General features: G+C 41.8%; 1 protein-coding gene across 1 annotated transcript in view; it reads left to right on the forward strand.

The window, feature by feature from the left end:
- Positions 1–24,787, forward strand: part of dlgap1b (discs, large (Drosophila) homolog-associated protein 1b) — a 317,018-nt gene that overhangs the window by 204,295 nt on the left and 87,936 nt on the right. The window contains exon 6 of the mRNA XM_082970661.1: positions 10,389–10,641. Within this exon, the coding sequence (XP_082826787.1) occupies positions 10,389–10,641 (253 nt within the window). The remainder of the gene's footprint in view (positions 1–10,388; positions 10,642–24,787) is intronic.

A 24,787-nucleotide genomic window follows, 5' to 3' on the forward strand; every position in this document is an offset into this window, starting at 1 on the left:
ACTACAAATACCTAGGTGTCTGGTTAGATTGTAAACTCTCCTTCCAGACTCACATTAAGCATCTCCAATCCAAAATGAAATCTAGAATCTGCTTCCTATTTCGCAACAAAGCATCCTTCACTCATGCTGCTAAACATACCCTCGTAAAACTGACTATCCTACCGATCCTTGACTTTGGTGAAGTAATTTACAAAATAGCCTCCAACACTCTACTCAGCAAATTGGATGTAGTCTGTCACAGTGCCATCCGTTTTGTCACCAAAGCCCCATATACTACCCACCACTGCGACCTGTATGCTCTCGTTGGCTGGCCCTCGCTTCATATTCGTCGCCAAACCCACTGGCTCCAGGTCATCTATAAGTCTTTGCTAGGTAAAGCCCCGCCTTATCTCAGCTCACAGGTCACCATAGCAGCACCCACCCGTAGCACGCGCTCCAACAAGTATATTTCACTGGTCATCCCCAAAGCCAACTCATCTTTTGGCCGCCTTTCCTTCCAGTTCTCTGCTGCCAATGACTGGAACGAATTGCAAAAATCACTGAAGCTGGAGTCTTAGCTTTCCCTCACTAACTTTAAGCATCAGCTGTTAGAGCAGCTTACCGATCATTGCACCTGTACACAGCCTATGTGTAAATAGCCCATCCAACTACCTCATCCCCATATTGTTATTTATTTTTTTGCTCCTTTGCACCCCAGTATCTCTACTTGCACATTCATCTTCTGCACATCTATCATTCCAGTGTTTAATTGTTAAATTGTAATTATTTCACCACTATGGCCTATTTATTGCCTTACCTCCCAAATCTTACTACAGTTGCACACACTGTATATAGACTTTTCTATTGTGTTATTGACTGTACGTTTGTTTATCCCATGTGTAACTCTGTGTTGTTTGTGTAGCACTGCTTTGCTTTATCTTGGCCAGGTCCCAGTTGTAAAGTAGAACTGGCATACCTGGTTAAATAAATCAATATATTTGTATTATTTATTTACAATGACGGCCTACCCCGGCCAAACCTGGGCCAATTGTGCACCGCCTTATGGGACTCCTAATCACGGCCGGATGTGATACAGGCTGGAATCAAACCAGGGTCTGTAGTAACACCTCTAGCACTGAAATGCAGTGCCTTATACCGCTGCGCCACTCAGGACCCCTATGGAAACCATGTGTTTGATACCACTCCATTCACTTAATTCTAGCCACCACTGGTCGTTAGCAGATCAGCTAATTGCTAATGCTCTGTTTCGTGTAATACAACATACATTGTTTCCTGCTAGATGCTTTATTCTCATAGCACACCTTGGAAAACCAGTGTGATTCATGTATCTCGCCACAGTAATGCTTCACAGCCGTTGTTTAAAAGCGATTACTGCCATGTGCACTGGTGGCACGCTTTATAAAGTAGACCTTATGCATCTGCTCATATATCCTTGTTTAAGGAGCTGAGCAAACAAGTTTTCTGAAACACCCAAAGTGTTTCTTAAATCTGAATATTTGTGATTTAAGAGAGTGTTGTGAAAACACTTTGTGGGGTTTCAGTGCATGTCAAAGGCTCCATCAAAACACACACACACACAAAATCTCTCATACAATCAAATGATTAAGAAATGCAAATTATTTATAGCCTAAATATTGATTGATGATAATGGCATGTGGAGAATATTTTTGGGGAATTCCACATTAAAAACAATTCAGTGCTTTATTTAGACAGATTAGAAACAGGAGTAGACAGAGGAGGACTGAAAGTGGGACAGGTAGAAGTGGGAATTGAACCCTTGAGGCAGTAAGATGGTACATTTCATTTGAATTTCACAGAAATGTTACACACTGAACCACACAGCCACACTGTATTTTTTTCTGGAGTGAATTGAAATGGGGGGGGGGGGGAAATGTACTTAATAAAAGTGAATGCAAGTAATTTCAATGATTTGTTCATTTCATTTTATTAAAAAAACGTAAGAATAAATCCAATTTAATATGTTGCTCAAAATGTAAGTATATTGTATGAGGATAACCAAAGATTTAAAATTGAGTGATTGAACTCATTGGGAGTCTGTTTTTAATCTCTTTGCACTTCCTATCTTGCATGTGGCTCTGTTTTTAGAGGATGTTGGGTAATTCAAAATTTTTACACAATGTTTGAAGAAAGACAAGTATACTTCTATATTAATATTAAGCAGCTTGTTGCACCATGAGGTGTAATGAATCATGATGAACAGACACCAAAACCCTCAGGAAAATGACATTCAATGATGAGAGTGACCCATTCCCACATTTACAATTTTTGATGGTAGCAGCAAATATAGTATCCTGCAATGCTTCTTGTAAAACCTCTAGTTAATGTTGGTGGAAGGAGCACTGTGCTCAGCAATGCCTGCCAAAATGGGTTAAACTGGCAAATGATCAGATACATAAATCAATTGTAAACATTCAAATACTCCAGAAACACCAAAATAGTATTAAGAAGCTTAGAATGTATCTAATTCTGCACTAAACAGAACTCGAAACACCTAAACAATGTTTTCAACATTTCCCAGTAGGGCTCCCTGTCCCTGGCTAGGTGTTGCACACTTGATTAAGTGGTGTTACAACACACCATGTAATGTTTCAAAACATCTCAGGATAATGTGTTTCAATACTCCAGTAAAGTTAAGGTTTAGTCTCCTTCGTGTTGGTGGCAGCTCAGTTGCCACTAATTTTGGTGTTACAAAGCACATAATGTGAACGGTGCATCCCAGAAATAAGATGTTACAGTGTGTGTGATGGAGAGTGAGTAGTGGTCCTGTCCTCACTCATTTGGAGTGACAGGAGGATGGGGACACCTCTGGCTGGAGCACCAACAATGTGGCCCTCCAGTGGCCCACAGGGAGAGGCACAGAGCCCTCAGGCATTCAAGCCTCCCTCCCTGCTCCAGCCTCTCCAGATCCAGCCCAGCTCATACACACACAAGCGCACACACGCCCACACAATAGGGATGTTAATCGGTTAGCCGCCAAAAATTCATTTGACCTGTCATGCTTATCGGTCTATAGGTCAATTTGCATAATTGTGTGTAATTAAATTGGCGCGTGTGTATTTTCGTTAGTAGTCATGAATTTTATTTATCACACGCTCACAGCAACAGAGCCTAATTTGAGGAATAGAATAGTCTACCACCTGTCAGATATCGCGAGAGCAGCTCCTCAAAAAGTCTGCTTTTGTAAACCCAATCATTGCGCAACAAATAACAATTCTAAATGCAATCGCTTGTTAAAAACTTTGGTGGCCACAATTAAAAAGGAGCTATTTTTATTTATCAATCTCAACTCGTAAAGCGCACATCCCATTCGCCATTCGGCTGCATAGACTATAGCCGGCCTACCGTTGACTATCAGCGCGTCACCCACCACTTTGCAATATGAGCTTGAGGCAGTGTAATTGTTTGAAACCTGAATGTTTTACTTCACTTCAAATAATGAGGCACGTCTTACCTCGCATCAAAGTAGCCTTGCGAAAATCCATCCATAGAAACGTGGAGGCAATTCTTTTATAAAGACTTCCTCATGCCATTTTAACCAGCATTTCTCTCCCGTTCTATTGGTTTTCATATCAACTTTTTTTCTTTGTCCAGAAGCCAAAGGCACAATCCTAGTCATATTAGCAACCCATCATTGTAGTTGCTAAATTTCTGACTGAGATTTTCATCTCTGTGAAATATGGAACTGCGCAGTTTAGAACCGTTTTCCGCGAATTGCATTTGGGCAAATGTTTGAAAATGACGTTTTATTAGCTGCTTCATTACAGAAATTGCATGTTCAACAATAGACTATAGCCTTTTAACTGTAAGATGTTAGCCTTGCCATTGTTGCATGTTTCAATTAAGCTCTTAATGAAAAATGTTTGGTCCTTGTATGCATGCATAGTATCAGAGAGGAAGAGGGCGAAGCGAGAGGTTTCACTGTGCTTATTTTGGGCCTAAGCTTGTCGCCTGCCTTCCCGCCTTGGGACGACTCCAATTTTTAGGGCGGAAACATAAGCATCTCGTCATTATATACAGAGCTCTGATAGTATTTTCTGTTGGTCACATCATTTTATTGTTTTGAATCTTTTTTTACCATTTGTTGACCGGTTAATGAGGGTCAGTTTTTTTCGGCCGCAAAATTTACCAAAACTTGCATTTTTTAACACACATAGTATTGTTTAACTAACCTTGTGGGGACACACAATTGATTCCCGTTCAAAATCCTAATTTCTCCTAACCGCTTACCTTAACCCAAACCCTAACCTTAACCCTCACCCTAACCTTAACCCCAAAACCTAACCTTAACCATAAACCTAACCTAACTCCTAAACATAGGCAGGTAGCCTAGTGGGGTGGCTGGTAGCCTAGTGATTAGAGTGTTGGACCAGTAACCGAACGGTTGCTAGATTGAATCCCAGAGCTGACAAGGTACAAATCTGTCGTTCTGCCCCTGAAGAAGACAGTTAATCCACTGTTCTTAGGCCATCATTGTAAATAATAATTTGTTCTTAACTGATTTGCCTAGTTAAATAAGCGTTAAGAATTTTTTTTTTAACACTAATTCTAACCTTAACCCTAAACCCCTTAGAAATATACTTTTTCCTTGTGGTGACCGACAAAATGTCCCCAGTTAGTCTAAATGTTGTTTGTTTACTATGTCCACACACACAAACATGTCTACACGCACACACACATAGGCCTTTAGTGTGAGGCAGGCAGCAGGGGACTGTCAGCCAGAGTGACATCTACAAAAAGCCCAACCAGACTGCAGCATACAGGAAGACAACGGGAAAGCACTCAGGCGCCTGTGTGAGTGTATGTGTGTGTGCGTGTGCGCGTGCACTGTAAAACAAAAAGTATACGTTGATTCAATGTACAATAGTAAGGCAACCATCTGCAATAGGATTGGTACTTTGCTCAACAAAATAGCATTGAAGTTGATTCAACGTAAAATTCAAATCAAATACAATAGCTGTAGACTTTACCGTGAAATGCTTACTTACAAGCCCTTAACCAACAATGCAGTTCAAGAAAGAGAGTTAATAAAATATTTACTAAATAAACTAAAGTTTAAAAAAAAATCTAATCAATCAAAAAGTAACACAGGAAACGTACATAACCCTAACGAGGCTATATACAGGGGGTAACGGTACCGAGTCAATGTGCAGGTTAGCCGAGGTAATTTGTAAAGTGACTATGCATAGATAACAAATAGCGAGTAGCAGCAGGGTAAAAACAAAGAGGGGGGCGGGGTGGTCAATGTAAATAGTCCGGGTGGCCATTTGATTAGTTGTTCAGCAGTCTTATGGCTTGGGGGTAAAGCTGTTAACTTACCTGGGCTAGGTGGGACGCAAGCGTCCCACCTAGTCAACAGCCAGTGGAATCGCGTGGTGCGAAATACAAATACCTCAAAAATGCTATAACTTCAATTTCTCAAACATATGACTATTTTACACCATTTTAAAGACAAGACTCTCGTTAATCTAACCACATTGTCCGATTTCAAAAAGGCTTTACAGCGAAAGAAAAACATTTGATTATGTCAGGAGAGTACCCTGCAGAAAATAATCACACAGCCATTTTCAAAGCAAGCATATATGTCACAAAAACCAAAACCACAGCTAAATGCAGCACTAACCTTTGATGATCTTCATCAGATGACACTCCTAGGACATTATGTTATACAATACATGCATGTTTTGTTCAATCAAGTTCATATTTATATCAAAAACCAGATTTTTACATTAGCATGTGATGTTCAGAATTAGCATACCCACCGCAAACTTCCGGTGAATTTACTAAATTACTCATGATTAACGTTCACAAAATATATAACAATTATTTTAAGAATTATAGATACAGAACTCTTTTCTGCAATCGCGGTGTCAGATTTTAAAATAGCTTTTCGACAAAAGCACATTTTGCAATATTCTGAGTACATAGCCCGGCCATCACGGCTAGCTAATTTCACACCCACCAAGTTTGGCCCTCACCAAACTCAGATTTACTATAAGAAAAATTGGATTACCTTTGCTGTTCTTCGTCAGAATGCACTCCCAGGACTTCTACTTCAACAACAAATGTTGTTTTGGTTCCAAATAATCCATAGTTATATCCAAATAGCTCCGTTTTGTTCGTGCGTTCAAGTCACTATCCGAAGGGTGATGCGCCAGTGCATTTCGTGACAAAACATTTCAAAATATTCCATTACCGTACTTCGAAGCATGTCAAACGCTGTTTAAAATCCATTTTTATGCTATTTTTCTCGTAAAATAGCGATAATATTCCAACCGGGCGACGTTGTATTCATTCAAAGGCTGAAATAAAAAAAAATAGAATTCTCATGAACGCGCATCTCCAGGGTCACTGTTCCCAGCCTGACCACTAACAAATACTCCTGCTGTTCTTCGCCCAGAGACAGGAGACACGTCATTCCAGTTTCTGGCACCTTCTGAGAGCCAATGGAAGCCTTAGAAAATGTCACGTTACAGCAGAGATGCTGTATTTTCGATAGAGATGCAACAGAAGGATAACAAATTGTCAGACAGGGCACTTCCTGTATGGAATCTTCTCAGGTTTTGGCCTGCCATATGAGTTCTGTTATACTCACAGACACCATTCAAACAGTTTTAGAAACTTTAGGGTGTTTTCTATCCAAATCTACTAATTATATGCATATTCTCGTTTCTGGGCAAGAGTAGTAACCAGTTTAAATCGGGTACGTTTTTTATCCGGCCGTGCAAATACTGCCCCCTAGCCCCAACAGGTTTTAAGGAGCCTTTTGGTCCTAGACTTGGTGCTCCAGTACCTCTTGCCGTGCGGTAGCAGAGAGAACAGTCTATGACATGGGTGACTGGAGTCTTTGACAATTTTTTGGGCCTTCCTCTGACACCACCTAGTATAAAGGTCCTGGATGTCAGGAAGCTTGGCCCCCAGTGATGTACTGGGCCGTACGCACTACCCTGCCAGGTCTCTGACCTCATCCCTATAGGCTGTCTCATCATTGCCGGTGATCAGACCTACCACTGTTGTGTCGTCAGCAAACTTATTGATGGTGTTGGAGTCGTGCTTGGGTTAAGTGCCTTGCTCAAAAGCACATTGACAGACTGAGTGGCCAAATTGTAAGGCAACAACTGCAATATTATTGTGAGTTTGCTCAACCTTTTGGCTTACAGCTGAACCCATATTGTCAAGTTGAATTGTGTGTTCACTCAACTTGAGTGAACCTACAATTGAACCTGAACATTTATTCTAACTTATTTGGTTATTTCCCAGTGTACATTGCCTTTATAGTGAATTGTAGTTACCACCCATGACTGTATTGGTTAGTGACAGACACATGGTTGTTTTATTCAACAGCTTTCAATCATATAGCCTTCACAAAGTGAGTGTCTAAGTTAGCTTTAAAATGTAACTCTTTATGACAAGGTCTTTCATTGTTGGCTAATGCAGTGGTATGAAACTCCTGGTTTACAGGCCACATCAAGCCTGCAAGTCACATTATGCTGGCTTGCAAAGTGATGTGTAATTGCTATTGAAATCCAGCCAGAGTGGGGATATCCAACAATCTGAACTTTGTAGGAGACATTGAATTTTGAAACTACCTTCAAATCATATTTTTACATTTTAGTAGACGCATGTATCCAGAGCCAGAGCGACTAACAGAAGCAATTAAGGTTAAGTGTCTTGCTCAAGAGCACATTGACAGATCATTTTGGAGATTTGAAACAGCAACCTTTTGGTAACTAGCCCAGCACTCTTAACCGCTAGGCTACCTGTCACCCTATAAACTGGAGCAGCCATCCCAGTAAGTCCAACTACTAACAGATTGAATTAGTTTAGAAAATTGCATGTTGTTTGTGTAGCGTAAGATAAATCAACCAATCAAAGTACATGCAAAGCGCAGGTATTGAAACAAACAATTAAGAAAATCAACCTGCAATAGTGCATGCTGGGAAATATGATAATGATGGGAGTGGTTTTGAGCAAGCATGAATTTGTTTAAAAGAAATTACAGTGCAAATGCACATGAGTATGTATGCGTATGAGTCACTGAGAGATTGTGGTCACACCATAGCCTTAGACTGAATGACCGAAGGCCCTGAAGGCTCACAGCTCTCTAATAGCTCCTTTCCTATCTATGACATTATATATCTACCACCACACAAGCTCTCTTCCTATCTATCACATTATACTGTACACTGCGTCCACAATTATTAGGCAAGTGAGTATTTTGATCTTATCATTGTTTCTATTCACATTTTCGAACTCCAAACCATATAAACTTGAATGCTTATTGGATTTAATAATTTTCAGGTGATATGTATTTGTGTAATGAGGGAGGGTGTGGCGAACGTGAATTACACCTTATATCAAGGTGTGCATAATTATTAGGCAGCCTCATTACCTCAGGTAAAATGGGCCAAAAAAGAAATTTAACTGACACTAAAAAGCCAGAAATTTAAAATGCCTTTCAGACGGATGCGACACTCTTTAAATAGCTAAACTATTGAGGTGTGACCACCGGACATTCAAACATTTTGTTGCGAATAGTCAACTGGGGCGCAAAAAACGTAAGGGGAAGAAAAGGCGCAAATGAACTGCAAAAGACTTGAGAAGAATTAAACGTCAAACTACCAGGAACCCATTATCCTCCAGTGCCACCATATTCCAGAACTGCAACCTACCTGGAGTGTTCAGAAGTACAAGGTGTCAAGTGCTCAGAGACATGGCCAAGGTCAAGAAGACTGAAACAAGACCACCACTGAATAAGATTCACAAGTTGAAGCGTCAAGATTGGGCAAAGAAATACCTGAAGACAGATTTTTCAAAGGTTTTATGGACAGTTGAAATGAAAGTGACTCTTGATGGACCAAATGGATGGGCCCATGGCTGGATCAGTAATGGACACAGGGCACCACTTTGAGTCAGGTGCCAGCAAGGTGAAGGAGGGGTACTGGTATGGGCTGCTATCATTGAGGATGAGGTAGTTGGACCTTTTCGGGTTAAAGATGGACTGAAACTCAACTCCCAAACCTACTGACAGTTTCTGGAAGATTCTTTCGTCAAACAGTGGTACAGGAAGAAGTCCTCAGCATTCTAGAAGGCCATACTCTTTATGCAGGACAATGCAACATCACATGTATCCAAGTACTCCACTGCTTGGCTAGCCAGCAAGGGCCTCAAAGATGCCTGAATAATGACCTGGCCCCCTTCCTGACCTGACTTAAATCCTATTGAGAACTTGTGGGCCCTTCTCAAACGTGAGATTTACAGTGATGGAAGACAATACACCTTTTTGAACAGCATTTGGGAGGCTGTGGTTGCTGCTTCAGCGAAAATTGATCGTGAACAGATCAAGAAACTGACAGACTCCATGGATGGAAGGCTCATGGCAGTTATTGAAAATAAGGGTGGCTATATTGGTCACTGAATATTTTTGAAAGGCCAAAAATGTTATATAATTGTCATTTGGTGTTACTTATCTGTTACACTTACTCTAAAAATTGAGAATAAACAAGTGAGTTGAGAGAAATTATTTTTGTAATTTAGTTGCCTAATAATTCTGCACACTAATAGTTGCCTAATAATTCTGCACACTTATATATTTCCCTGAGAAAGACAAAACTCAATTTTCCTTTGTTAAACATTCAGGTTTGAGGTTCAATAACATTTTGGATTGACTGAGAGCATTGTGTTTGTTCAACAATAAAATGAATCCCGGGGATTACAATTTGCCTAATAATTGTGCACGCAGTGTATATCTACCACACATGTTCTGCAGCCCTCTCCCGCCAATCACCTGCGTCCCATCCAACATGTTGTCTCAAGCACCCAGTCAGTCTTCCTCCCTCCTCTCCTTCATATCCTGCTAAACCCCCGGTCACAATTCACCCAGGTACCCTACATCTCCCATACTCCCTCTTTTCTCCTTCCATGCAAATCTATTAGGCTAGAAGATTAAAAGTCCACCTTGGACACTTTTGGTTTCTGTGGAGTCTTGTAGGGGACTATGAAGACAATACAACCACTACACACACTTTCCCTTAGTTTAGTTCCCCAATGTTGTGACACTTATTTAGACAAGTTGTGAGTCTTCCCTCCTGTAGACATGGAGAGACACACACACTTCCTATGTGTTTTGCCAACACACCCCTATAGCACTGCACTTGGATGGCCCATGAACTTTCACCCCACAAATTTCCTCCCCTCTGCACTAAGTACTTTTTCTGATTGTTTTGTACATTTCTTTGTGTCTTTTGGATTCCTCAAAATCCCTTAATATACTTTAAACCTCTGGTGAGGTGTGGGGCTTCATGCTAGCGTAGGTCTCTCTAACCTGTGTTTCCCGTTTCCTGTATGTGTGTGTCTGTTGCCCCCTGCAGGTGAGCGAGGTGGAGGTAAACGGGCAGATCGAGGCAGTGTGCGAGTCCGTCTTCAGTGAGATGGAGTCCCAGGCGGTGGATGCCCTGGACCTCCCCATGTCGGGCTGTTTCCGTATGCGAAGTCATAGCTACGTCCGTGCCATCGAGAAGGGTTCTTGCTCCCAAGATGAGGAGGGCATGGTGGGGGGCAACATGAGGGCTATCCCACCCCCCCGCACGACCACCACTGTTAGGACCATCCAGAGCAGCACAGGTCAGTCACATGCATGCACACACTCACTCACACTGTACACACACACAAACACACACAGTACACACACAAACTATGGGCCATAGCAATACAACAAAACTTTAGCTACCTAGCAGTACAACCCAGACTCTAGGTACAACACTTGCAGTATTTGTCCATAGTTGCACATGAAATGTTTAATGTACAGTGCGGTCTGGAATGATTGGATCCCTTAATATAGATGAGCAAAAAAAAGAGTACATAATTGTATAATTTGATACTAATACAATTGCTCATGTATTATACATAGACATCTATATAATGCATTATGCATGTACTATTGCACTGCTAATGTAAAGGGACATCAATTGGATTAGCGTTGCATGTGTAAATACACTGACAGCTTAGTCCATACAGTACAGTACTTCTTTTATACTGTAGACATCTCAGCGGTGGGCAGAGGAGTTGAGATTGCAAAGGGCTCACGCACACACACACACACACACACACACACACACACACACACACACACACACACACACACACACACACACACACACACACACACACACACACACACACACACACACACACACACACACACACACACACACACACACACACACACACACACCCCAGAGCCTCAGAACATCTCCTTATAAATATTAGATCCCCTCTGTACAGAACTGTGTCTGTATCTCTATACTGGGCCTACCTTTAAGAGATTGTTCCTGCTGATCGAAGTCTGTATGTGGCCCTGATTTTAGCGCTCTGCCTCTCGTCCAGTATAACATTGAACTAGAACATTAGTGCATGGGCTGCATGCAGTATTGATGTTGAGTGGTGTTGGCATTCCGAATTTACTTTGTCTATTTTTTCCTCTAAAATTCACCATCTTGCATTGTAGCCATGCAGAGTCAGAGCCTGAGCGCATTAATCTCTCTCTCCCCCTCCCACACTTCTCTTCCCTCTCTCTTTCCCTCTCCATCTCCCCTCTCTCTCTCTCGCTCTCTTTCTTTAATTATCCCGATTAAAAGGCAGTTCTTTCTTCCACCCAGCCAACGAGGTTACAGTCAGCTAATTAAAACCATTTAGCGCAAATTGTAAGGATGGCAAAACCTGTTCAGTCAAGTTAAAGGCAATCCTCGTGATTCAGAGCAAACATTCATTTAGTGCCATTTAAAATTCTGCTCCGTTGATTCCCTTTTCCCTCCCAAGGCAGCGGAGGATAACAATGTATTTTACTAAGTCAGTGGGAAGAGTATGAGGTAAGGTCATCCGGAGATTCGCCACATGTTTATTTAAAATAAACACACAATTATAAGGTGGTGAAGGCTGGAGGAGGAATTTGATGTTTGCGTTTCTTGTTTGGGTAATATTGATCTCTGTGAGGAGAGATTTGTGATAGATAGCAGCACCTCCCGGACTCTAGTAGGTTACATCCCAAATGGCACCCTATTCCCAGCATTTAGGATGCATCCCAAATGGTACCCTATTCCCTGCATAGTGCAATACTTGGGCCCTGCACTATATAGGGAATAAGGTGCCATTCGGAACACAGAGCTCTAGTAACAGAGGAAGAGGAGGCGAGAGGGACATCATTCATCACATCAAGTGCTATTGGCATGAACTCTACTGCTGGCGGGCCAGACGTCTGGGCTGGTCTGGTCTGGGAGCAGGAGACAGATAAAACATGATCATGTTTTGTCATGCAGACACAAACACACACACACACACACACGCACATTTGTGTGCGCACACACAGACACACACATTATTTAGTTTCAGTTTTAGTGTTAGTGTTAGGGACAGAGGCTAGGAGCCATTGGGGTTGTATAGTTTTGTGTGTTTTTGGGGATGTCACTTCTTGCAACTGGAGGGCAATAATACATAAGGTGATGGGCCGGGTCATAGGTTAGCTTAGGTTTAAGTCAACCTTAGTGTGATTTAAAAGGAATAACATCAAGACTGGTTAAAAAAATATGGTGGAAGGAATCTCTCGCCCATGTCTACACAAATTCAATGCTTTTTAACTTTAGTAGTACGTAAGAAGAATTAAGATAGCTGCCCAGATGATTTTTTCCCCCTGATAGCTAGTGATAGCGATGAACAAGCTAGGCATAATCTGAAACATCGCCATCTCCAAGCTGCGTTTACCTGCCAGATTCAACAGCTTGAAAATCCCAACAGCTTGAAAAAAAACAGCTTGACAACCCCAATAGCTTGAAAACTAAAACGAAACATAATACATTAAGGGTTTCATTGTATTTGAGTTCGTTTTGGAGTCAAAGATAATAGTTTCGGTACAGTTTTAGTTTGTTAATAAAAAAATGTCATGATTATTTTTATTTTTATTTTCAGTTTTCTATAATAACTTTGCTTCACACCCACACACAAGCATCCACCAACACACCCCCCCCCCCCCCCACACACACACCCACACACAAGCATCCACCAACACCCCACACACACACACACACGCACGCACACAGACAGACAGACAGACAGACAGACAGACAGACAGACAGACAGACAGACAGACAGACAGACAGACAGACAGACAGACAGACAGACAGACAGACAGACAGACAGACAGACAGACAGACAGACAGACAGACAGACAGACAGACAGACAGACAGACAGACAGACAGACAGACAGACAGACAGACACACACCTCTGCCCTGCATCATAGGAGCTGCCTGGAAGTCGATCAATATTCATTTGCTGAGGATGTAAAGGCAACACCCTCCTGCCCCAGACAAACCGACAGACAGCATGTAGTTGGTAGCTGGGGCTGAGGGATGACTGGCGGAAGCAGCAACAGCTGTTGGCCATTTAATTCACATCAATTTAGGCGACCCAGATTGAGTCATGTGATCATGTGATCATGTGACAACTGGAACTATATGGTGAGCCTGGAGCGCTTCGTTAAAAAGCGGTGTAGTTTGTTATCGACGAGAGCCTTTGGTTGTAGCAGTGCTCGGTGCTTTGATTGGGTTTGATTGGTTCTGTGATGGTAAACTTTGATTTGACTGGCTGTGTGTCTCAGTCTGATAGACCCCTGGCCTTAATTCACTGCAGGGCATTCTGGGTCGATCTAAGTTGAACACGTCTCCATAGAGAGAAGAAAGGAAGAAGAGAGAGAGAGGGAGACTGAGACTGAGAGAAAGCGAGGAGAGAGGTAGAGGGTGTGGTGTCAGTCATAACATTATTAAGCACTAAAAAGCCAGGCGCAGTAGGGGATTGGCCCAGATTACTGTCATGGTGCTGGCACTTTGTAATTCATCACGTCCTCACTTCTCCCCTACTAAATCCTTGCTCACGTTAAATAATTGTCTACTTCTTTTTCCTCCTTTCTCACTCTGCCTTCACAGACGCATGCACACAGCCAGGTGGGCAGGGCACGCACGTATGCACTAACACACACACACACACAAACACACACACACACACACACAGGTTGCAGAGGGTGCCATGGTGTGAAGCAGCCTGCATGCAGCTCCTGCAGGTTCAGAGATAAGATACATATATGTAGCAGACTAAACTACCCACTGAATGACATGAACGCTAAATGGTGTTCAGAAAGAACCTGGCATGTGACAGTGCTGCTGTCAGAATTTGTCCTTCAGGCAGTAGAATACATAATAGATGGAAACAATGATGTACAGTATTGTAGTGAACGGCGATAGCCAACCCCCCTTGTGGGGTTCAAACACCAGATCGTAGGCAAACTTGCTAACCACTGCTCCAACCGGGTTAATCCATTTTTGGGGAGATGGTAACCAGTCTACCAAGGCAAAGGGTTGCCGCAGGATGTTGTGTATAACTCATGAAAATGTATTCCAAAGCCAGGAGTCTGTTCTGTTTCCACCAAAGATGCCAGTTAGAAGGGCAGCAGCGTAGTTGATATCACTGGTTGTGCCGCAAATGCCACCATATTCCCTATACACCGTGCGCTACTCCAGAGACCTACGGGCCCTGGTCGAAAGTAGTGCACTATAAAGGAAATAGGGTGCCATGTGGGATGATGTATCTCACAGTAAGTACGAGTTAGGTAGATTCACGCTGACAACCAAAGGTAGTGGGTCTCTCTGAACGAGACGTACCGCAGTGTCACCCCAGCAGACACTAGGCGTGTCCCAAAAGGCACCCTATTCTCTAGATAGTTTACTACTTTTGAGCAGAGCTCTATAGGATTCCCTGTGGGCCCCGGTCAAAAGTAGTGCTCTATACAGGGATTAGAGTGCCATTTTGGGACGCAGAAGTGTTTAGCTCTGTATCACTCACTGGGCTCAGGTTGGCTTTGCTCTCAATGTCATTCTGTTGAATTACAGGATTAGGTAGTAGGACAGTCTTTCTTACTCACTCAGTCTTATAGACAGAAGCACACAGAGAGGCTCATGTCGGGACAAAATAGTATTTATTGCACACTCTCTATATCTATCTATCTCTATATCTATCTATCTATCTATCTATATCTATCTATCTCGCTCATCCTGAGTGCTGTGAGCAGACAGTAATGTTGTTTTTGGAGGGTTATAGAAGGGGAAAAGCACCCAAATATGCTTTTTGCAGTAAATATCAGTTCATACAACACCACTGAGCAGTCAGTCAAGTTTTGACTGTGCCATGATGATAAAACCTGCAGACTAAGGCTCGGCCACACAGAGACTCATGAAAAAGGAGGAAATAGTATATGCATTCATATATATATATTTATTTTCTTATCCGTCAAAATCACACAATTTACATTAAAAGACGGACAATTTGTGCATGGACAGTTCACGCCTCCATCAACGGATGACTCACGTTAAAAAAAACATTGGCTCACACAAAATATCTGTCATCATACAGACATTATGGAGCATGCGTTCTTCTTCCCACCCTCTTTCTCCCCTGAGAGTGTTCCAGAGAGAAGCCATCCCAAAGAAGCAAGAGAAGCAGACATGCAATAAAAACATCTCACACACAAACACACTCACGAACACAAAACACACCGACTCACGGACAGGTGGAGCACAAAGCATCGACATTTCACAAGTTAGCTGCTCTATTCCCTTTATAGTGCACTACTTTTGACCAGGGCCGGTCAAAAAGAATGCACTCTGAAGGGAATAGGGTGCCATTTGGGACGCAAACAGGGTGAGTGAAAAAGTTTGGCACGGTGGTGAATATTGCGTGTCGTCTGTCAAGGAGGGAAAGAGGAGAAAGAAGCTGTGCAGTACCAGAAGGGCATTTTGGTTCAAAGCACACAAAAAAAGTCACATTCTGACCACAAGACGCAGATGCTAATCTATCGTCAAACCCACCTACCACACTGCAATCCTTATGACTATGTATGACCATTTTGACCCCAAAGCAGAAGAAAGGAATTCAAAATAAGGGTGGATCTTTTGATCTATTCTGTTAAAAAAAATGTAGTGTTTAATTGATGCTCTCTCCCACTTCACTTTTCCCTCAGTAATATCAGATACAGTTCCCTGCGTCCCAAACATCAGCCTGTTTCCGATATAGAGCACTGCTTTTCACCAGGGCCAATGGAGTGCTGGTAAAATTGTTTGCGTAATATAGCAAAAAGGGTGCCATTTGGGACACAGGTCTGGCCTGGGATAGGAATGTTGGTCATGGCATCAGCTCCTTGGGATTGGTTTAATAAAGCTGTGGTGATTCTTCTCTTAAATCTGCGGAAAAGATCCATACCAATCTGGTAATGTGAGGATTTAAACCGCCTTAAACCCCCAGTCTCCTTCTACACTGGTCCGCCTCCAGTCAAATCTTACACCACTTACATCCTACATCTGTCTTCACTTATCCTGGCTGCCTCCCAGATCCCAAATCAGTGGTGCACTATGTTGGGAATAGGGTGCCATTTGAACCGCAGCCCTGTTCTTCTGTTTAATCTGGTGGTAGATAGAAGGCTGCTCATCACCTCTCCTCATTCCTTCATCACCTTCCTCTACATCTGACAGAAAAAATAGCTTTCCTAGTACGGAGCCACAACAGTAATTAGAGGCGTAAAATCAGATATTCCTTCACTGTGAGGTGACCTTCAATTATTAAAGCTACTTCTGCATGCAGGTCTAAAGCTAGGTAAATCTGCCACCGTGTATCCAGGGCCCTGGTTAAAAGTAGGGCACTATATAGGGAATAGGGTGCCATTTGGGACACAACTTTTTCTCCTACCCTGTTTCAATGAGAGAGTCTGCTTCCTGATTTTGTATTGAACTACCATGGGATTCCCGTGGCCTTGAACTAGACAGTAGCCCTTTGCTGTACTAAAATGGTGAACACCTGTTCTTACATCAGAGAGCTACTTTGTCACATTACATAACCGGACAATGTTTGTAAGCAGAATGCGAATTATACCTTGACATTCGGGGGTCTTTGTTTTTTTCACGGGACTTCCTATGTGGGTACGCATACTTTATGGGCCTAATAGTAAAGACAAGTCATTTAATGGTAAAAATTGTAGTACCTTTTAATGTGGCATGAACACAACCCGTCATGATGTTTATCTGATTGTCAAACAAATCGCTTCAAGGAGGCTACCTTCTTGAAACTGCTTGTCTGAACCTTGATTCAGTGTCATTTTGATTATGCCTGCTCTGCTTGGTATAGTGGGCTATCAAAAAAGCTGAAAAAGAGATTGCACGTCATGCAAAATAACGTTATCAGGTATATGCTGAATGTCCCCCATAGGACCCACATAGGGGTACAGAAGTTCCGGGAGGTGGGCTTGTTGCCTTCGGAGTCCAGAGTGGACCAACTTAAACTTAATCATATGTTTGACATCTTAAATGATCGTGCCCCAGGTTACATGAAAAAAACGCATTGATACGGTCTATAACCAACACAGTCACAATAACAGAGCTAGTGTTATGTCTTGTAAAATCCCAAGAGTAAACAGTACTGCGAGGAGCACGTTTTTCCATACAGGCATTTGTCTATGGAATAGCCTTCCCTTGGAGATGGAGCAAATAAAAAGTAAAAAATAGCTTTAAAAAGCAGGCAAAGTTTTTCATTTGGACAAGGTTGTCTAAGTAAGGGAAACCACTCCACTGCCCCTTGTGCCCCCTACTGCTGGTCAGGTGTATTATTTGAAGGATCGGTATGATGTGCAATTAATAGATTGTTTTAATGTGAAATTAATATGGTTGATTTAAGGTTAGGGTGAAGTGCAGTGAATAGTGTCACTTTTTAGGATGTAAATGATGTAAATGAATATAAATGAATGTATTATGGTTTGTAATTTTGTCTTGTGTTATTGTTTTTAACCATCGAGGACCACTTTGGAAACAATCGTTTTAATAAATACTTGTGTGATATCCTCTGGGTCCACATTTGTTGTATATGTCTGTTGCCCAAAATCAATTCAATTCTATTCAATACCTGCACATGTTGGTCCACTCCAAAACAATTCCAGCATCCAAACAGTGCACTGTGCACCCACCATTTAATGAATGGAAAGAGTCTGTTACAAAACATCAAAAAGTACAATTACATTCGACGATTGCAATTAGGTCTACACTTTTGTAGCCTGAATTAATTGGTGTCTTGCTGTAAAAATGATATTGTTTTTGTAGAAAGAAAAGACAGGACACCTAAAAGGGGACTGAAAAATGGGACTGTCCCGGGATGACAAGTGCAACCACATGGGATGATTTTTTTTTTTACACAGATGTGGGGGAGTTAGTTTAATTTGGAATTAGCTTTTATTTTAATATTTACCACGGTAGCAGTACAAATGGCATTTTAAACAAATATGAGAATGGTTAAATTAGCATTATTTAGAGACCCCCTCCAAGTTAGATTGTTGTTGCATTTTGGGGGTCTCATCTCTCATTCAGGGGGGGTTGAGTCCTCTCTGGCCCCCTGTAATTTGCACTCTGTCCATAAGCTTTAAATACAGTGCATTCGGAAAGTCTTCAGACCCCTTGACTTTTTCCACATTTTGTTACAGCCTAATTCTAAAATGGATGAAATCAATCTAGCCTAATTCTAAAATGGATGAAATCAATCTACACACAATACCCCATAATGACAAAGCAAAAACAGGTTTTTAGAAACGTGTGCAGAAATGTGACATTTACATAAGTATTTAGACCCTTTACTCAGTACTTTGTTGAAGCACCTTACAGCGATTACAGCCTTGAGTCTTCTTGGGTATGACGCTACAAGCATGGCACACCTGTATTTGGGGAGATCTCCCATTCTTTTCTGCAGATCCTCTCAAGCTCTGTCAGGTTGGATTTTTATTTTTTATTTCACCTTTATTTAACCAGGTAGGCTAGTTGAGAACAAGTTCTCATTTGCAACTGCGACCTGGCCAAGATAAAGCATAGCAATTCGACACATACAACAACACAGTTACACATGGAATAAACAAAACATACAGTTAATAATACAGTAGAACAAAAGAAAACAAAAAGTCTATATACAGTGAGTGCAAATGAGGTAAGATAAGGGAGTTAAGGCAATAAATAGGCCATGGTGGCGAAGTAATTACAATATAGCAATTAAACATTGGAATGGTAAATGTGCAGAAGATGAATGTGCAAGTAGAGATACTGGGATGCAAAGGAGCAAGATAAATAAATAAATACAGTATGGGGATGAGGTACCGTAAATTCCGGACTATAAGCCGCAACTTTTTTCCCAGGCTTTGAACCTCGCGGCTTAAACAATGACGCAGCTAATATATGGATTTTTCCCGCTTTCAATTTTTTTTTTTTTTTTAAAACACATTCTGTGACGTGCTCAGTTTTTTGGCGGCATGAAGCTTTCATTAGACCAATGAAATTGCCGAACGGGTTAAGGTCAAACAACTTTTTTGTTTACTGTTTAGATTAAATCGAGCGCTCTCAAACTTCCCATCATTCTGATTACGGTAGTCATTTTGTCACCCTCATCATGGAAAAGTCACGGAGAAATGCATATGATGCAGCTTTCAAGTTGAAGGCGATTGATTTGGCTGTTGGAAAAGGAAATAGAGCTGCTGCACGGGAGCTTGGTCTTAATGAGTCGATGATAAGACGTTGGAAACAGCAGCGTGAGGAATTGACAAAAAGACAACTAAAGCTTACTGCAAATGTTTTATTTTTTGTTACAAGCCGTGTTTCGTTAAAGCCTATTTATTTTTGTTACAAGCCGTGTTTCGTTAAAGCCTGTGTAAAGTTCATTGGTTTCAATGTACCGGTAGGCACCTGCGGCTTATAGACATGTGCGGCTTATTTATGTTCAAAATAATATATATTTTTTTAATTCAGTGGGTGCGGCTTATATTCAGGTGCGCTTAATAGTCCGGAAATTACGGTAGGTAGATAGATGGGCTGTTTACAGATGGGCTATGCGCAGGTGCAGTGATCCGTGAGCTGCTCTGACAGCTGGTGCTTAAAGCTAGTGAGGGAGATATGAGTCTCCAGCTTCAGAGATTTTTGCAGTTCGTTCCAGTCATTGGCAGCAGAGAACTGGAAGGAAAGACGACCAAAGGAGGAATTGGCTTTGGGGGTTTGGGGATGGGGAGCGTCGCTGCACAGCTATTTTCAGGTCTCTCCAGAGATGTTCGAACAGGTTCGTCCGGGCTCTGGCTGGGCCACTCAAGGACATTCAGAAACTTGTCCCAAAGCCACTCCCGCGTTGTATTGGCTGTGTGCTTAGGGTTGTTGTCCTGTTGGAAGGTAAACTTTTACTCCAGTCTGAGGTCCTGAGCGCTCTGGAGCAGGCTTTCATCAAGGATCCCTCTGTACTTTGCTCTGTTCATCTTTCTCTCGTTCCTGACTAGTCTACCAATCCCTGCCACTGAAAAACATCCCAACAGCCTGATGCTGCCACCACCATGCTTCACCGAAGAGATGGTGCCAGGTTTCCTCCATTCAGGGCAAAGCATTCAATCTTGGTTTCATCAGACCAGAGAATCTTGAGTCCTTTAGGTGCCTTTTGGCAAACTCCAAGTGGGCTGTCATGTGCCTTTTACTGAGGAGTGGCTTCCGTCTGGCCACTCTACCACAAAGGCCTGATTGGTGGACTGCTACAGAGATGGTTGTCCTTCTGGAAAATTCTTCCATCTCCACAGAGGATCTCTGGAGCACTCTGACCAAGGCCCTTCTCCCCCGATTGCTCAGTTTGTCTGGGCAGCCAGCTCTAGGAAGAGTCTTGGTGGTTCCAAACTTCTTCCATTTTAAGAATGATGGAGGCCACTGTGTTCTTGGGGACCTTCAATGCTGCAGACATTTTTTGGTACCATTCCCCAGATCTGTGCCTCGACACAATCCTGTCTCGGAGCTCTACGGACAATTCCTTCGACGTCATGGCTTGGTTTTTGCTCTGACATGCACTGTCAACTTTGGGACCTTACATAGACAGGTATGCGCCTTTCCAAATCATGTCCAATCAATTGAATTTATTGCAGGTGGACTCCAATGAAGTTGTAGAAACATCAGGATGCACCTGTGTTCAATTTTGAGACTCATAGCAAAGGGTCTGAAAACCCAAATAAATAAGGTATTTCTGTTTTTTATTTGTAATAAATTTGCTAGAATTTCTAGAAACCTGTTTTGCTTTGTCATTATGGGCTATTGTGTGTAGATTGATGAGGAAAATAGTTTTTATTCCATTTTAGAATAAGGCTGTAACGTAACAAAATGTGGGAAAAGTCAAGGGGTCTGAATACTTTCCGAAGGCACTGTAAATGTTACATAGATTTTGTATAATTTCAGCCAGTAGTTCTAAAAGTAACACAGAAATTTGTGAACTGCTACGTCACTTTAGGCGGTGCATGTGCCGGTGTGCATGTGTCGTGTGTGTGCCGTGCGTGTGGGCACCTCTTATGTTCTAACATGACATTCTCTGTTTGTTTGGACTCCTTCTGATAACTATGATATTTTGTTGCAAATAGGGTTTAGAAAAAATACTTTTAATCTGATCTGCTGCATGAACATGGAGTTAGGCCTGTAAAGCTTCAAAATATAATTTTAGAGTCAATGTTATGCGAGTCCGTATAAGTCTGTGTCAGAGTTGGTATTTGAGATCAAGGCTGGTCAACACTGCCCCTAGGGGCTTGGTGTAGCATAGCGATTTTTGCAGTCCCGTCTGTTTATGGGGAACATGCTGTGAATTCCAACGTCTATATAAGTGTCCCTGGCAGCCTTTTCCCTACGTAGCACACTACTTTTGACCAGAGCCCTAATGGGCCCGGGTCAAACGTAATGCATTATTTAGGGAAAATGGTGTGATTAGGGACTCTGAGAATGGCACATTGCCTCATCTCCTACTGCCTTGCAGGACAACTACCTCTATCAGAGCTAGAGGAAGGCAACAGGTGGTATGAAGGCCATATTGAGTGTACATCAGTGAAGCTCATTCAAAACTCCTTGTGATGATGATACATGGAAGGGCTAATGTAGGGAGCGTCTGTTATGACGTTCAAAAGACCCATCTCTCGGCTTCACGGTGTTGCCGTCGGTTACTGTGGATTGGCCATCTGCTACCTCAGCTATTTGAATGTGACGGTCAAAGCTTTGGAAAGTCAAATACGTTACAGTATAGTTCCCTCAATAAACCAAAATAATTTGTTAGTTACCTGGTCAAAAATTCCTATAGAGATTTAACGGAACTAAATTCTTTTGAATGAATACAGATTTCAAAATGCGTATTTTGAAAACAGAATAAATGCTTTGACAAGTTTGTATTGGTGTTTATTCTGTGAATGTTGATGATTACAGTACCAGTCAAAGGTTTGGACACACCTACTCGTTCAAGGGCTTTTCTTTATCTTTACTATTTTCTACATTGTAGAATATGAAATAACACATATGGAATCATGTAGTAACCAAAAAAGTGTATATTGTATATTTTAGATTCTTCAAAGTAGCCGCCCTTTGCCTTGATGACAGCTTTGCACACTCTTGGCATTCTCTCAACCAGCTTCATGAGGAATGCTTTTTCAGCAGTCTTGAAGGAGTTCCCACATATGCTGAGCACTTGTTGGCTGCTTTTCCTTCACTCTGCGGTCCAACTCACCCCAAACCATCTCAATTGGGTTGAGGTCGGGTGATTGTGAAGACCAGGTCATCTGATGCAACACTCCATCACACTCCTTCTTGGTCAAATAGCCCTTACACAGCCTGGAGGTGTGTTGTGTCATTGTCCTGTTGAAAAACAAATGATAGTCCCACTAATCGCAAACCAGATGGGATGGCATATCGCTGCAGAATGCTGGGGTAGCCATGCTGGTTAAGCGTGCCTTGAATTCTAAATAAATCACAGACAGTGTCACCAGCAAAGCACGCCCACACCATCATACCTCCTCCTCCATGCTTCACGGTGGGGACCACACATGCGGAGATCACCTGTTCACCTACTCTGCGTCTCACAAAGACACAGCGGTTGGAACCAAAAATCTCAAATTTGGACTCATCAGACCAAAGGACAGATTTCCACCAGTCTAATGTTCATTGTTTGTGTTTCTTGGCCCAGGCAAGTCTCTTCTTCTTATTGGTGTCCTTGAATAGTGGTTTCTTTGCAGCAATTCAACCATGAAAGCCTGATTCACGCAGTCTCCTCTGAACAGTTGATGTTAAGATGTGTCTCATTCTGAGGCTGGTAACTCTAATGAATTTATCCCCTGCAGCAGCGGTAACTCTGGGTCTTCCTTTCCTGTGGTGGTCCTCATGAGAGCCAGTTTCATTATAGCGCTCTGTGGTTTTTGTGACTGCACTTGAAGAAGTTCTTAAAATGTTCCTGATTGACTGACCTTCATGTCTTAAAGTAATGATGAACTGTCATTTCTCTTTGCTTATTTGAGCTGTTCTTGCCATAATATGGACTTGGTTTTTTATCAAATAGGGCTATCTTCTGAATACCAACCCTACCTTGTCACAGCACAACTGATTGTCTCAAACGCATTAAGAAGGAAAGAAATTCCACAAATTAACTTGAACAAGGCACACCTGTTAATTTAAATGCATTCCAGGTGACATGAAGCTGGTTGAGAGAATGCCAAGAGTGTGCAAAGCTGTCATCAAGGCAAAGGGTGGCTACTTTGAACACATTTTTGATTACTACCTGATTCCATGTGTAATTTTTTTGTTTTGATGTGTTCACTATTATTCTACAATGTAGTAAATAGTAAAAATAAAGAAAAACCCTTAAATGAGTAGGTGTTTCCAAACTTTTGACTGGTACTGTATATCTTGCCTGGCTACCTGTAATATCTTTCCTGGCTACCACTCTGTGCTCCGGCAAAACAATACGCCATGCCCACAGACTTTAGTTTCTTCTCCACAATGAGTATGGGATCTGAGTACCTCCCCGACCCTTCACAACACATTTGGGGCTGTCTGATTGTTCCAGAAACCAATGGGTTGGGCCAGAGCCAGAACACATGTGGTCAAAGCGGCAGTTTGAAATTGTGTCATTGGCTTTGATACCCTGATTTGGTTAGAGACGATCCAATCGCTGATGACTTGGTTTTGTACCATGCCCCTTGTGCCCCTCATCACCACAAATGACTTCAATGATGTAGTGAACGACAGAGCAGCAGAAGAATTGTGTGAGCAGTGATGTAAAGTACTTAAGTAAAAATACTTTAAAGTACTACAGTACTTAAGTAGGTTTTTTTTGTGGGGGGGGATGTGTGTATGTACATTGCTATCTATATTTAGCTTTTACTCCACTACATTCCTGAAGAAAATTATGTGCTTTTTACTCCATACATTTTCCCTGACACCCAAAAGTACTTGTTACATTTCAAATGCTTAGCAGGACAGGAAAATGGCCAATTCACACTCTTATCAAGAGAACATCCCTGGTCATCCCTACTACCTCTGATCTGGTGGACATCCCTACTGCCTCTGATCAGGTGGACTCACTAAACACAAATGCTTCGTTTGTAAAGTGTTGGAGTGTGCCCCTGGCAAGCCATAAAAACAATTAAAATAATCAGTCGTGCCTTCTGGTTTGCTTAATACAAGGAATGTGAAATTATTTATACTTTTACTTTTGATATTTAAATATATTTTAGTAATTACATTTACTTTTAATACTTAAGTATATTTAAATCCAAAGACTTTTAGACTTTTACTCAGGTAGAATTTTACTGGGTGACATTAAATTTACTTGAGTCATTTTTATTAAGGTATCTTTACTTTTACTCAAGTATGACAATTAGG

The sequence above is a fragment of the Salmo salar genome, chromosome 29, assembly GCF_965601325.2.
Source record: "Salmo salar chromosome 29, fSalSal1, whole genome shotgun sequence".
NCBI lineage: Eukaryota > Metazoa > Chordata > Actinopteri > Salmoniformes > Salmonidae > Salmo > Salmo salar.